This window comes from Dendrobates tinctorius, unplaced genomic scaffold (assembly GCF_039654945.1).
Source record: "Dendrobates tinctorius isolate UK_male_01 unplaced genomic scaffold, ASM3965494v1 ptg000158l, whole genome shotgun sequence".
NCBI classification, from domain to species: domain Eukaryota; kingdom Metazoa; phylum Chordata; class Amphibia; order Anura; family Dendrobatidae; genus Dendrobates; species Dendrobates tinctorius.
The window spans coordinates 31,479,266-31,495,808 of NW_027361825.1; the positions used below are offsets into that span (position 1 = coordinate 31,479,266).

Here is a 16,543-nt window from a genome sequence, read left to right on the forward strand (position 1 = left end):
CCTAGGCCAAAGGCTCTGGCGAGAACCAGCAGACAGTGCTGGAACCCGGGTGGGTAGCAGAAGGTACCCATTCAAAGCAAAGTAGCCAGGCCGCAAGCTGGCCGCAGTTACCGAAACCCACAGTCCTACAGGGGGTCCATGTCCCATTGGCACTACGGATCCAGCCTTCAGTGCCAGTTCCCGCAGCCCACATAGGAGTCACCTAAACTGCAGGCACCGTAGAGTCGGCTAACCCGGCCGCAAGACAACAGGACAACGGATTGGTGGCATAGTGACCTTGACACTACCCGGAAACAGCAGGCATGCTGGAACCAGGCTGGGCAACAGGGAGTACCCGTGCCAAAGACACTGCCGAGCACCAACTGGCATTGTTGGAGCCCAGGGACAATCATGGTGTAGGCCGAGGCCTACTTGGTGGCAGTTTTAGCTTGTTTGTAGGCTACAACAGACTGTCAACATGCTCCAATTAGGCATCTGTCTCCACTCTGTTTCCAGGATTTCACGTGACCACCAACACCGCCAGTTTATGCGTACAGTAGCCGTCTGCCCAATCCACACGTGTTCCTGTGTTACTGGGGTTCTGTAATGTCAGCAGATCCCCTGATGTGTGTCTGCCACTGTCTCCTGCTCTGTCCACATTCCCACCACTTGTAGTGTAAAGGTGGACAGCGCAGGAGACAGTGCCGGACACACATTGGGGGATCTGCTCACGTAACAGAACACCAGGAACACAGGAACAAGTGTGGAATGCGTGGACGGCAACTGTGAGCAGGAACTGGCGGTGTTGGAGGTCAGGGGAAATACTAGAGACAGAGTGGAGACAGAGGCCAAATCAGAGAATGTTTAAATCTGAAGTAGTTACAATTTGGAGGCAGCAGCAGTTTGCCCTCCACACACCAGGGGATCAGCTGACGTTACCGAACCCCACTTTCACATGAACGAGTGTTTATTTCTGTGTGGACAGCGCTTCCGAGCAACAACTGACGATGTTGGAGCCCAGGGATAGTCATTTTGTAGGCTGAGGCCTACTTGGAGGCAGTTTAAGATAAGATGTTGTTTGAGTTTGGAGGAAGCAGCAGTTTGCCCTCCACACAGCAGGGGATCAGCTGACGTTACCGACCCCCACTTTCACATGAACGAATGTTTATTTCTGTGTGGACAGCACTTCCGAGCAACAACTGACGATGTTGGAGCCCAGGGATAGTCATTTTGTAGGCTGAGGCCTACTTGGAGGCAGTGTAAGATAAGACGTTGTTTGAATTTGGAGGAAGCAGCAGTTTGCCCTCCATACAGCAGGGGATCAGCTGACGTTACCGAACCCCACTTTCACATGAACGAGTGTTTTTTTCTGTGTGGACAGCACTTCCGAGCACCAACTGGCGTTGTTGGAGCCCAGGGACAATCATGGTGTAGGCCGAGGCCTACTTGGTGGCAGTTTTAGCTTGTTTGTAGGCTACAACAGACTGTCAACGTGCTCCAATTAGGCATCTGTCTCCACTCTGTTTCCAGGATTTCACGTGACCACCAACACCGCCAGTTTATGCGTACAGTAGCCGTCTGCCCAATCCACACGTGTTCCTGTGTTACTGGGGTTCTGTAATGTCAGCAGATCCCCTGATGAGTGTCTGCCACTGTCTCCTGCTCTGTCCACATTCCCACCGCTTGCAGTGGGAAGGTGGACAGCGCAGGAGACAGTGGCGGACACATATTGGGGGATCTGCTGAAGTCACAGAATCCCAGTAACACAGGAACATGTGTGGAATGCGTGGACGGCAACTGTGAGCAGGAACTGGCGGTGTGGGAGGTCAGGGGAAATACTAGAGACAGAGTGGAGACAGAGGCCAAATCAGAGACTGTTTAAATCTGAAGTAGTTACAATTTGGAGGCAGCAGCACTTCGCCCTCCACACAGCAGGGGATCAGCTGACGTTACCGAACCCCACTTTCACATGAACAAGTGTGTTTTTCTGTGTGGACAGCACTTCCGAGCACCAACTAGCATTGTTGGAAGCCAGGGACAATCAGGGTGCAGGCCGAGGCCTACTAGGAGCCAGGTGTAAATCTGAGGTTGTTTGACTGTGGAGGGAGCAGGACACTTTGCCATACACACAGCAGGGGATCAGCTGATGTTACTGACCCCCACTTTCACATGAACAAGTGTGTTTTTCTGTGTGGACAGCACTTCCAAGCACCAACTAGCGTTGTTGGAAGCCAGGGACAATCAGGGTGCAGGCCGAGGCCTACTAGGAGCCAGGTGTAAATCTGAGGTTGTTTGACTGTGGAGGGAGCAGGACACTTTGCCATACACACAGCAGGGGATCATCTGACGTTACTGACCCCCACTTTCACATGAACAAGTGTGTTTTTCTGGGTGGACAGCACTTCCAAGGACCAACTAGCGTTGTTGGAAGCCAGGGAAAATCAGGTAGTAGGCCGAGGCCTACTTGGAGCCAGGTGTATATCTGAGGTTGTTAGACTGTGGAGGGAGCAGGACACTTTGCCGTACACACAGCAGGGGAACAGCTGACGTTACCGAACCCCACTTTCACATGAGTGAGTGTTTTGTCTGTGTGGACAGCACTTCTGAGCAACAACGGGCGTTGCTGTAGCCCAGGAAATAAAGTTCAGGTCATAGAAACATGAACACAGCAGGAGACCTGGATCCTGTTGCCAGCCAATTATTTATTCTGGAAGAGGACTGGCAAATTCAGGTGAGATCCAGGCCTTGTTCATTTTCAGAAAAGTAAGCCGGTCAACATTATCGGCGGATAGTCTCGTGCGACGGTCTGTTACCACACCACCTGCAGCACTAAAGACACGTTCCGATAATACACTGGCAGCAGGGCAAGCCAGCACCTCCAATGCATACTGGCTAAGCTCTGGCCATGTATCCAGCTTAGAGACCCAATACTTGAAGGGGGAAGAGCCGTCTGGGAGAACACTAACAGGGGAAGACAAGTAGTCTGTCACCATCTGACGGAAACGTTGCCTCCTGCTGACTGGAGCCGTCTGTGATGGTGTAGCCGTTTGTGGCGGTCCCACAAAACTTTTCCACATTTGGGCCATACTGGCCTTGCCTTGTCCTGCGGCACTGCCTCTGCTACCTATTTGTGCAGAGCTTCCTCCACTGCCTCTACCCACATGGCTGCTTTGAAAAGCACTACCAGCAACACTTTTGGGGGGGATGGAGAACATGATGGCCTGCACAAGTGTTTCTTGGTACTCCCGCATTTTTCGCTCCCGGTTCAACTGTGGTATGAGGCTTTGTAAGTTGTCCCAGTAGCGAGGATCTAGGAAGGTGTACACCCAATAATCAGCCGTGTGGAGAATGTTGGCGATGCGGTGGTCATTTAACAAGCACTGCAGCATGAAATCAACCATGTGCTGCAGACTGCCCACTGGACCGGAAACGCTGTCCCCAGCTTGAGGCAGCATCTCTGCCTGCTCAGCATCACCCCACCCTCGCTGTACACACTGACTACTAGAGCCTTGTGTACCTCCCTCCTCTGGAGAGATGTGTTCCTCCTCCTCCATTGACTCCTCGTCATCCTCCTCACTAAGTGTCCCCTGCCTGGGCCTTTGTGTGGAAGCACGTTGCGCAGACTTGCCAGAAGCAGATGGCATTTCTGACTGCTCATCCTCAACCTCTTCAAAAACCTCCTCACTTAGTGCTTGTAAGGTTTTTTGAAGCAGACAGATGAGGGGGACAGTCATGCTGATTAGTGCATCATCTGCACTGGCCATCCGCGTGGAGTCATCGAAGGCACGCAAAACTTGGCAGATGTCCCTCATAGTGGCCCACTCAGTGGTGGTGAAGTGTGTCCGGCGCACAGTGCGACTTGTTTGCGCCTGATGCAGCTGGTACTCCATTACTGCTGCCTGCTGCTTACACAACCGCTCCAACATATGTAACGTTGAATTCCACCTGGTGGGGAGGTCACATATGATGCGATGTTCTGGCAGGCGGAATCGGCGTTGCAGAGATGCAATGCGCGATCTTGCCATGCTGGAACGCCGCAAGTGAGCACACTCTAGGCGAACCTTGTGCAGCAGTGCATCAAGATCCGGATAGTCCCTCAGAAAGCTCTGCACGACCAAATTGAGCACGTGTGCCAGACATGGTATGTGAGTGAGGTTGCCTAGGCCCAGAGCTGCCACTAGATTTCGGCCATTGTCACTCACTACCAAACCTGGCTGGAGATTCGCTGGCACAAACCACACATCGCTCTCCTGCTTGATGGCATTCCAGAGCTCCTGTGCTGTGTGGCTCCGATTCCCCAAAGAAATTAATTTAAGGACGGCCTGTTGACGTTTGGCCACACCTGTGCTCATATCTGGCCTAACAGGCTCACGCAGTGCTGATTCCGAGGAACTAGAGTAGGAGGAGGACTCAATATGTACAGACTGCATTCCTGCAATCCTTGGAGTTGGCAGAATACGTACAGAGCCACTCTCCAGATCTGTACCCGGCTCCACAACATTGACCCAATGGGCAGTGAGGGAAAGGTATCGTCCCTGTCCATGGCTACTGGTCCACGCATCGGTGGTCAGGTGGACCTTGCTACTGACGGCATTTAGTAGCGCATTTTTAGTTTTTCCCTCCACATGCTTTTGCAGGGCAGGGACGGCTTGCCTGCTGAAATAAAAGCGGCTGGGCACATTGTATTGTGGAACTGCCAATGACATAAAGTTCCGGAAGGTGTCAGTCTCCACCAGCCTGAATGACAGCATCTCAAGGGCCAGTAGTTTGGCAATGCCAGCATTCAGAGCCAGTGCTCGGGGATGGTTTGCCGAGTATGGCCGCTTTTTCTCCCATGCCTGTGCTACCGATTGCTGGTGAGTGGCCTGGGAGTGTGATGATGACTGCGAACGTGGTTCAGTGGGTGGAATTTCACTGGGTCTCTGGACAACAGTGGCAGTGGTTCTTCCATGGCGTTCCAGTGAGGAAGCCGAACCAGCTGTGTGTGAGCTGGAGGAAGAGGCCCCAACACGAGCTGAAGAGGTGGTAGGTGCTGCTGAAGGTTGGCCTACATCTTCAGTGTGTCTGTGTAACTCCACCTTGTGCTTGGTACGCACATGTTTCTACATATTTGTGGTATTGAGGTTGCTCACATTTTTCCGTCGTTTCACTTTCTGATGACACAGCTTGCATTTGACAAAGCAAATGTCATCTGCAACTGTGTCAAAAAAAGACCACGCACTGCAAGTCCTGGGAGCGCCCGTTTTGTGTTTTGGAAGAGGATTGCTCCTCACGGGTGCCAAAGTGGAGGCTACAGGCAACCAAGTCTGCCCCCGCCCTCTCCCTCCTCTTTTGGCCGTTCGGGGAATCTCTTCATCAGAGCTGCTCCCACCACCTTCCTGTGGCTGACGCCATGATGGGTCAAGGACCTCATCATCTCCACTCCCCTCTTCAAGCACCGGCTGGTCCTGGGTTGTCTTGCCAGCACCGTACGCACCAGAAATTGGCAACTGAGTCTCATCATCATCAGATGAGCACTGAGGTGTGCTGACAATAGGCACTGGCCCACCCGCCTCTTCAGATTCAGAGGGACAAAGCAGTTGCGCATCACTGCATACTTCCTCTTCTTCACGCTCTAGAATGCTGCTTGGCTGGCCACCTCTTTCCAAGCCAACAGATTCTGAGAACAGAAGTAAAGATTGAGATGGCTCCTGTCCAGGGCTCTCAGACTGCCTGGGCAATTTGGCAGGTGGTGAAGAGACAGATGGTTGCTCTTCAGTGCTCTGGCCTTGGGAAGATGCGGAAGTCATTGAGGTGGATGCGTTAGCTGCCATCCATCCGACAACGGCTTCAATTTGTTCGTCACGCAGCAGTGGGGTACGGCGAGGTCCTACAAAGTTGCGCATGAAGGACTGTTGCCTGGTAAAAGTGGGGGATGCCGGGTCACTGGTGGCCGCAGCAGACACCGAATCCCCACGTCCTCTCCCTGCTGAATCGCCCCGTCCTCTCCCTGCTGAAACTCCACGGCCACGACCACGTGCCTTACTCCCTGCCTTCTTCATCTTGGTAGACTGATAGATAGGCAGAAAAGTAAAAAAGGGGTGGCTTAGTGTTCTTATTCCTGAACACCTGCTAACCAGTATAAGAAACACTAATTTGGCTAAAAGTGTGTGTACTACACTTTAATATGATCTAATGTGGCCTAGACAACTGTAAAGTGGAGTGTTTGGTGAACTTTATTTCCTTTTTTTTTGGGGGGGGAAAGAAAAGGATGTGACCAAAGTTTGAAAGCTATAGTATCACAAACTTTTTGGAGCGATTACAATGCAGGAAGCTAACCTACAATGCAATTGATGAGGCTTCAAAAAATAGGGTGATACTAGTTTGTCTGGCTGGCCCTGAAGGGCACAAGCCAGCAAAAAGGCTCCTCTATCTAATCCTATATAGTGTTTGCAACCAACCAATGACAATGGATGCGGTTGGAAGCACACTAATATAGGAGCAAAAATCTGGCTAAATTAGCTGCAAAAAAAGGACTATGTATGAGGCAGTGACACACGCTGAGCGGACTACAGCTAGCGGTGGCTGTAGAACACACTGCAACGTGAGCTGCACTCACACACAGAGAGACCTATCAGATAGCCAAAAACAGTGCAGAGAAATGGGCTATAGCACTGAAAGGCTGCTGAAAGGCTCCGCTGTCCACTCCTTTAGTGTTTGCAACCAACGTATATGGATACGTATGGAAACACACTATACAGAAAAAAAAGCAGCAATAAAAGAAAAATGTGTATAAGGCAGAGACACACGCTGGGCGGCCTACAAGCAGACGTGCCTGTAGGACACACTACACAGCGTGGGTCTGCACTCACACAGCCCTTGCAGACAGCTATTAAAACAGCGCTGCTGGGCTACAAAAATGCTACAGTGGTGGATTATGTAGCCTGGGTAGAGCAATAGATATTTTGTATGATCGCTATTTCTAACTGTCTCTCACAGTCTTCAACAGCAGCCTGTCCCTAACTGAATTCACAGCAGAGTGACCAGAAATGGCGGCTGCAGCGGTTTTTATAGTGCATCATGACATCATTTCAGCAGCCAATCACAGCCATGCCAGTAGTTAACATGCCTACATGCCTAACAGGATGTGCCCACACTTCTGAGGATCCCCATTGGCTGAATCAAATCGAGCGGGCTCCTAGCATTATGGGAACTTCCGATTCCGGTATTCGATATGAAAAAAGTATCGGAACTAAGCATCGGAATTCCGATACAGCTAATATCGGCCGATACCCGGTACTTGCGGTATCGGAATGCTCAACACTAATGTTCTGTAAATGCACTCAATACTTGGTTGGGGCTCCTTTTGCATCAATTACTGCATCAATGCAGTGTGGCATGGAAGCCCAGGTTGCTTTGATAGCAGCTTTCAGCTCATCTGCATTGTTAGGTCTGGAGTCTCTCATCTTCTTCTTAACAATACCCCATAGATTCTCTATGGGATTAAGTCCTGTTGGAGAATGAAATTTCCATCTCCCAAAAGCTTGTGGGCAGAGGGAGGCATGAAGTGCTCTAAAATTTCCTGGTAGATGACTGCGCTGGCTTTGGTCTTGATAAAACACAGTGGACCTACACCAGCAGGTGACATGGCTCCCGAAACCATCACTGATTGTGGAAACTTCACACTAGACATTAAGAAGCTTTGTGTACCTCTCCACTCTTCCTCCAGACTCTGGGAGTTTGATTTCCAAATAAAATGCAAAACTGGACCACTGAGCAACAGTCCAGTTCTTTTTCTCCTTGGCTCAGGTAAGACACTTCTGGCAATGTCTATTGGTCATGAGTGGTTTGACACAGTGATGTAGATGGAAATTTCATTCTCCAGCAGGACTTGGCACCTGTCCACATTGCCAAAAGTGCCAATACCTGGTTTTAAAACAACATTATCACTGTGCTTGATTGGCCAGCAAACTCGCCTGATCTTAACCCCATAGAGAATCTGTGGAGTATTGTCAAGAGGAAGATGAGAGACACCAGACCCAACAATGCAGATGAGCTGAAGGCTGCTATCAAAGCAACCTGGGCTTCCATAACTCCTCGATCAGTGCCACAGACTGATCGACTCAATGCCATGATGCATTGATGCAGTAATTGATGCAAAAGGAGCCCAGAACAAGTATTGAATGCATTCACTGAACAAACATTTCAGGAGGTCAACATTTCGGATTTTAAAATCATTTTTTAATCTGGTGTTATAAAGTATTCTAATTTACTGAGATAATGACTTTTAGGCTGTGTTCATACCTAGCGTTTTTTTGCGTTTTTGTGGCAATTTTAAACGTGCAATTTTTCTGCAAAAATGCAAAAAAAAAAGCATCCCATGCAATCCTATGGCATTCCGCACAAGTTGTGCTAATGCTGTGGATTTTTCCGCGGCGGAATTGCATTGCGGAAAAATACGCAGCATGCTCATTCTTCGTGCGGAATCGCGGGAAAATCCGCACACATAGATAGGGATGTATTGTTCTGCTTACTTTCCACATGTGGCTGTGCCCACCATGGGAAAAGTAAGCAGAACATTTGCAGATGGTACCCACGGTCTGGAGGAGAGGAGATTCTCCTCCTGGCTCTGGGTACCATATCCCTGTAAAAAATAGAATTAAAATAAAATCGTCATATTCTCACCTTCCGATGTCCCTAGCAGCGTCACCAGGCTTCAGCGATGCTCCCCGGAAACTCCTGTTCCCAGTGATGCATTGCGACAATGACCTTTGATGACGTTGTGGTCTCGCGATACCGTAGCGGTCTCGCGAGACCACGACGTCATCAAAGGTCATTGTTGCAATGCATCTCTGGGAAAGGGACCTGCCGGGAGCATCGCGATGATCGGGAACACTGCACAGAACGCCGGAAGGTGAGAAAAACACAATTTTTTTATTTTTAAATTATTTTTAACAGATCTTTTCACTACTGATGCCGCATAGGCAGCATTAATAGTAAAAAAGTTGGTCACACTTGTCAAACACTATGTTTGACAAGTGTGACCAACCTGTCATCAGTTTTCCAAGTGATACTACAGATCGCTTGGAAAACGCTAGCATTCTGCAAGCTAGTTACGCTTGCAAAGCGCTAGTTTTTCCACGGGAAATAGGCGGGAGTTAAAATGCGGTTTTCTCCCATATTTCCCATGGAATGGAATTCCCGTGGAAATTTCCGCGGCAGTTCCGCAATGTGTGCACATAGCCTTAAGTTTTTTGGGATTTGGATGTTTCGCCCCCAGCGGTTTGCCCCCAGCAGTTCGCCCCGGTTAAATTTTGCCACCGCACATTTCGCCCACCAGCAGTTCGTCCCTGGGTACATTTCGCCCCCACACATTTCACCCCTAGCAGTTCGCCCATTTCGCCCCCAGCAGTTTGCCCCCGGATGTTTGTACCCTTGTGGTTCATAAATTCCTGTCCGTCATCAATGTTTCGCCCCCAGCAGTTTGCCCCCGGCAGTTCACCCCCGGATGTTTGTACCCTGTTTTGCCCCCAGAATTTTGTGTTTGGATGTTTCGCCAGTTTGTCCTTGTGGTTCGAAATGCTGGGGGCGAAATGTGCGGGGGCGAATCTTCCTGGGGGCGAAATGTACCTGGGGCGAAATGCACCTGGGGCAAACTGCTGGGGGCAAATTGCTCGGGGTGAACTGTTGGGGGCGAAACTTCCTATAACCATTTACAGAAATAAACACGTGAAATAGATCACTCTGTTTCTAATGACTCTATATTATATATGAGTTTCACTTTTTGTTTTGAAGAACTGAATTAAATTATCTTGTTGATGATATTCTAATTTTGTGAGAAACACCTCTATTTACTATTTAGAAGCCAAGTTGTACAGGTGGCACTATCCCATAAAGTGTGACTCTGTAGCATGGCATCTGCATATAAAATATAAAGCTAGAAAGGAAATAACTTGATTTCCCTTTCAAAAAAATATTGGCTGTTACATTGCATAGTTTGTCTTCTGAACACCAAACTTAAAGGGATCCTGTCATCTGATTCATGCTGTTCAAATCTTAGGTAGCCGGTGACCAGACTAGTCCAGTGCTGTCTCCTCCCAGCACATCACCAGGTGACTGACAGGTCTCTCTCTATGTATACACAATGGGAAACCTGTCAAACACTTGAAACAGCCCAGGGAAGAGCTGGATCTTCAACTGCTATTTTCTCTAAAACGCTGACTTGTTTTAGTAGAAAATATACAGGAGTGAAATTGTTCTGCCAGTCTATGACTTATGCTGCCAGTGGTTTGGGCAGCATGGATCAGATGACAATTTTTCTATAAGGAGGTCTGATAGCCCAGCCTTAATGAAGGTCATGCATATCAAATTAGTGGAGCTCCACCAATCAGCTGTTTGCAGCTCCCGAGTCAGATGTCTGTGTGAAGAGCTGAGCAGTTCTAGCTTTGTTCACTGCTTACATGCAGCCACCATGGAAGCTGCAAACGGCGGATCTATGAAGTTGCTGGATGTCAGAGCACCGTTGATTTGATATTGATAACGTGTCCTAAAAATCAATATGTTGGTTCTTTAAATCCACTTTAAGTCCATATATATTACCCATGTTGCAAATTCTCCATAGTTTTTTATGTCAATATTTCAATGCATTATTGTCTGAGTGTTTTATTCTGCTAATTTACTGTACTTTACATTCCCATCATTGTAGGAAAGAGAGCATGCGTCGCCGAAAGCTTGGTGCGCATGGAGCTTTTTATTTTCTTTACTGTCATCCTGCAAAAATTCACTTTGAAGCCTACAGTGGACCCCAAGGACTTTGATATATCCCCAACAGATAGTGGTTTTGAAAATATTCCTCCAGCCCACAAAATTCGATTCCTTGCTCGTACCTTGGAAAGCTAGGTCAAGTTAGGTAAATGCAATTGCATGAGCAGACCAAATCGCCATTTACAGTGCCTTCATACCATGTGAACTTTTCCAATTTTTTTTCAAGTTATACCTTCAAACATAAATGTATTTTATTAGGATTTTATGTGTTTACCAAAACAAAGTAGCGAGTATTTGTGAAGGGTAAAGAAAATGACACATGGTTTTCAAAATATTTAAAAAAATATAAATCTGAAAATTAAGACTTTCATTTGTATTCAGCCTCCTGTACTTCTACACGAACTCCTAAGTAACCAATTGCCTCCAGAAATCCCAAATTAGTCAACTGAGTCCACCTGTTATGATTCATTCTTGATATAACTAAAGCTGTTCTGTGAAGGCCTCAGAGGTTTGTATAAGAACTTTAGGGATCAAGCAACATCAGAAAAACCAAGGAACACACCAGCCAGGTCAGGGATAAAGTTGTAGAGAAGAATAAAGCAGGTTTAGATTAAAAGTAAAAAATAGCCCAAGTTCTGAACATTCGACAAAGCACTGCTAATCTCAACACCCAAAAATTGAAGCAGTATGCACTGCAAACTTACCTAGACATGGCTGTCCACCTAAACTGATATCCCAAGGAAGCACTAAGAAGAGAAACAACCAAGATACCCATACTCACTCTGGAGGAGCTTCAGAGATCCACATATCAGGTGGTAGACTCTGTCTGCAGGACAACTATTAGCTGTGTGCTCCAAAAACCTGGGCCTTATGGAAGACTGGCAAAAATACATTTTTAACCCCTTCATGACCCAGCCTATTTTGACCTTAATGACCTGACCATTTTTTGCAATTCTGACCAGTGTCCCTTTATGAGGTAATAAGTCAGCAACGCTTCAATGGATCCTAGCGATATTGGGCTTCATGTTAGTGGTAAGTTTAGGTTGATAATTTTGCGTTTATTTGTGAAGAAAATGGGAATTTAGTGAAAATTTTGCAATTTTCAAATTTTGAGTGTTTATTCTATTAAACCAGAGAGCTATGTGACACAAAATAGTTACTAAATAAGATTTCCAACATGTCTACTTTACATCAGCACAATTTTAGAAACAAATTTTTTTTTGTTAGGAAATTATAAGGGTTAAAAGTAGACCAGCGATTTGTCATTTTCACAACAAAATTTAATTTTTTAGGGACCACCTCACATTTGAAGTCACTTTGAGGGGTCTATATGGCAGAAAATACCCACAATTACACCATTCTAAAAACTGCATCCCTCAAGCTACTCAAAACTACATTCAAGAAGATTATTAACCCTTCAGGTGCTTCACAGGAACTAAAGCAAAGAAGGAAAAAATGGACATTTTAATTTTTCCAAAAAAAATTTCTTTTAGCATCAATGTTTTCATTTTCACATGGGCAACAGGATAAGATGGATCCTAAAATTTGTTGGGCAATTTCTCCTGAGTACATCGATACCTCATATGTGGTCATAAACCACTGTTTGGGTGCACGGCAGGGCTCAGAAGGGCAGGAGCGCCATTTGACTTTTTGAATGTAAAATATGCTGGAATATTTAGCGGTTGCCATGTCACGTTTGGAGAGCCCCTGTGTGCCTAAACATTGGAGCTCCCCCACAAGTGACCTCATTTTGGAAACTAGACCCCCCAAAGAACTTATCTACATGCATAGTGAGCACTTTGAACCCCCCAGGAGCTTCACAAATTGATCCGTAAAAAAAGTACTTTTTTTCACAAAAATTTTCTTTTAGCCTCAGTTTTTTTCATTTTCACATTGGCAACAGGATAAAATGGATCATAAAATTTGTTGGGCAATGTCTCCTGAGTACACTGATACCACATATGTGGTCATAAACCACTGTTTGGGTGCCATTTGTCTTTTTGGATGGAAAATTAGCTCCAATCACTAGTGGACACCATGTCGCTTTTGGAGAGCCCCTGTGTGCCTAAACAGTGAAAAAACCCCACAAGTGACACCATTTTGGAAACTAGACCCCTTAAGCAACTTATCTAGGTGTATGGTGAGCACTTTAAACCCCCAAGTTCTTCACAGAAGTTTATAACGCAGGGCAGTGAAAATAAAAGATCCTTTTTTTCCCCTCAAAAATGATATTTTAGCCCGCAATTTTTTATTTTCACAAGGCTAACAGGAGAAATTGGACCACAAAAGTTGTTGGGCAATTTGTCCTGAGTACACCGATACCCCATATGTGGGGGGGAACCACTGTTTGGGCGCATGGAAGTGCTCGGAAGGGAAGGAGCGCCATTTTGGAATGCAGACTTTGATGGAATGGTCTGCGGGCGTCATGTTGCATTTGCAGAGCCCCTGATGTGCCTAAACAGGAGAAACCCCCACAAGTGACCCCATTTTGGAAATGAGACCTCCCAAGGAGCTTATCTAGATGTGTAGTGAGCACTTTGAATCCCCAAGTGCTTCACAGACGTTTATAAACGCCGAGTCGTGAAAATAAAAAATCATTTTTTTCCTCAAAAAAGATTTTTTAGCCTGCTATTTTTTATTTTCCCAAGGGAAACAGGAGAAATTGGACCCCAAAAGATGTCCAGTTTGTCCTGAGTATGCTGGTACCCCATATGTGGGGGGGACCACTGTTAGGGCGCACGACAGGGCTCAGAAGGAGGGAGCACCGTTTGACTTTTTGAAAGCAAAATTGGCTGGAATCAATGGTGGCGCCATGTCATGTTGGAGACCCCCTGATGTGCCTAAACAGTGGAAACCCCTCTATTCTAACTCCAACCCTAACCCCAACACATCCCTAACCCTAATCCCAACCCTAACCCCAACACACCACTAACCCCAACCCTAACCCTAATTCCAACCCTAACCCTAATTCCAACCCTTACCCTAATTCTAACCCTAATAGAAAAATAAAAATATTTTATTTATTTTATTATTTGCCCTTACCTATGGGGATGATAAGGGGGTGATTTACTATTTTATTTTGATCACTGTGATAGATCAAAATGAATGAATTCTACGGGCGCATTCACCATTTTGGAAGATGGCGGCGCTCATCACCGATGGTGACGGGACACCTGGAGCCACAGCGGGACTCAGAGGGTACCAGGGGGAGGGGAGTGAACGGAAGGTGGGGGAGCAGAGGGAAGGGCAGCAGATCGCCGCCGTCAGTCGGTGGCGGGGGTCTGATCGTGGTCTGCAGCCATGTCCGATGCTACTGCAGCATCGGAAAACCACAGAACAGAGGAAAAAAATCCTCCAATATTTAAGAAAAAAACAAAAACAGGCACTTTCACTTTCAACAGCCAATCAGAGTGATCGTAGCCACGGGGGGGCAAAGCCACCCCCCCGGGGTGAAGCACAAAGCCTCCTGTATCTTTGGGTGGGGAAGGGGTTAAAAGCAAGACATAAAAATTCCCACTTGCAGCTAGCAAAAAACCATGAAGGGGACACAGCTAGCATGTGGAAAAAGGCGCTCAGGTCAGGTGAGATCAAGGTAGAGCTTTTTTTGCCAACTGCAAAATGCTATGCTTGGGGGAAACCTAGCACTGCGCATCACCATGAAAACACCATCCCACCTTCACACATGGTGGTGGCAGGATCATGCTGTGACTTTGATTTCCTTCAGCAGGGATAGGAAAGCAAGTCTAGTAAGAGTTGATGGAAAGATAGATGGTGCAAAATACCTAGCAATCCTGGAGGAAAATCTGATAGAGGCTGCAAAAGACTTGAGACGGACGTAGGTTCAACCTCCAGTAGGAGAACAACCCAAAACACTCTGCCAGAGCTTCAATGGATGGTTTAGATGAAAGTGTATTCATGTGAATGAATGGCTCATGCACAGTCCAGACCTAAATCCTGTTGAGAATCTGTGATAAGACTTGAAAATTGAGTATTGACTCAGGGGGGAGGGCTGGGGTCTGAATATAAAGAAACGCAACAATTTTCAGATATATAATTTTAAAATAATTAACAACCATGTATAATTTTCTTTACACTTCACAAATACTTGCTACTTAGTGTTGGTATCATATACAATCTAAAAAATATTTTACGTTTTTGGGTGTAACATGAAATATTGTAGAAAAGTTTATTGGTTATTTCAAGACACCGTATAAACAGTAAACTTATTTTTAAAGATTGAATACTAATTATTATGAGAAATGTAACTTCTGGGGTTAGATTCTTTGCTTTATGTTGCTTTCTTCCGTCAGGCCGCTGTGGCTTCTTTTAGGTCAGACATACTATCATTTATTGGTAGTTATGGAACGTCCAACGTCCCACTTTTGCTATGCAGAAAACTATTCTCAGAAAGCCAGCGTTGTATGAATAGGAATTGAAGACCTTACACATCATTTTACATTTGAACTACTTTGCAACACAATACATGGTTCTTCTGTAAACTTTGCATCCGGTATTTCTCATTTCTACTCCATGACTCAACTGTATAGATGCAACCTTATCTTCTGGAGAAATTGTGGTGAAGCACAGCACTATAGGCCCAAGTATGTAACTACCTACATTTCTGCAACTGTTCCACCATTCATCTATTCAAATATATATACCGTATATATATCTATATTTCCAAGTTTGAGAGAAGTTGTCAAGAATATTGTACTATTTACAGTGACTGTAACCATCAAGCTGTTGTGCCTCTGTGTGAGAAAAATAAATATATTTGCTTTTCACCAAAAAAGAAGGGTCTGTGATATTCCACCCCCTTTGATATCATATTATCTAAAGCTGGTAAAGTATTTCTTAGATCTCATGGCAAGAATATAATGCATTGTTTGTGCAATAGACTCTCATTGATTCCCACATCACAATTTTTGAAAAATAATTGACAAATATTTTTTTACAAGCCAAATTCTATCTGAAATTCTAAAAGGAGTGGTAATTTCCCCGTAAAGTCTTTCTCCAAGGCTCATGCAAACACAAGAGCACAAATCTTTCAAATCTCTGAATTTTAAAAAACGCAGTACATGACAATTTTCATTTTCCCTCAATTCTGTTGTCCCATAAATTAAAGTACGTCAGGGGTTGTTTAAAACGACACCAGCTCTGCCTCTGTATCTCTCTTAAAACGGTCTCTTATGTGTTGGTTACCTCCTATGACAACTACTGCAAAACATAGCAGTCTTGGAGAACAGCCAGGGGTGAAGCCTCTGGGGCCTGCGACTACACACATTGAAAGATTAGTCAACAATTAGCCTATCGGTGGCGCACTTCTATGTATGTACCTCGATGGTTATTGTTTTCTAAGGCAGCAGTCAGGGTTGTGGGGACAGAGCTAGGGACAGTGAATAATCGTAACAGCAAAGAAAGATTACAAGAGATGTGCTGAGGTTTATGGTCAGTAACAAACAAATAAAGGTTGCAACATTGTTTCATTGGTACTGTCACCTGGACACAAGAGGGCTCTTTTGCCACTTCTCCATTGAGTGTTATGAATTAATAAATATTTACAATTGTACTATGCAGTGGTATTATGCTTCCTTTTTCTTTGTTGGGGTTTTTACATATGGACAGGCCTGATCCTCCAGAGTGAGAGCCCTGTTTCCAGTGTTTCTCCACTATGTTCCATAGTGGATACTCCTGTACAGATGACCCTCTCCCCAGAGTTATCCATATCCTTACTATAGCATATAACACCCTTTCCAAAGTTTCAAAAAAGTTTTTTTGTGAAGATGAAATATTTTACTTGCATGATTAAGCCAGGTTCTGG

General features: G+C 45.9%; 1 protein-coding gene across 1 annotated transcript in view; it reads left to right on the top strand.

Moving 5' to 3' along the window:
• The window catches only part of LOC141052043 (cytochrome P450 2G1-like), a 177,083-nt gene extending 160,787 nt beyond the window's left edge, over positions 1 to 16,296 (top strand). The window contains exon 9 of the mRNA XM_073549222.1: positions 10,664 to 16,296. Coding sequence (XP_073405323.1) covers positions 10,664 to 10,857 — 194 coding nt within the window. The 3' untranslated portion in view covers positions 10,858 to 16,296. The remainder of the gene's footprint in view (positions 1 to 10,663) is intronic.
• Positions 16,297 to 16,543: the final 247 nt, after the last annotated feature.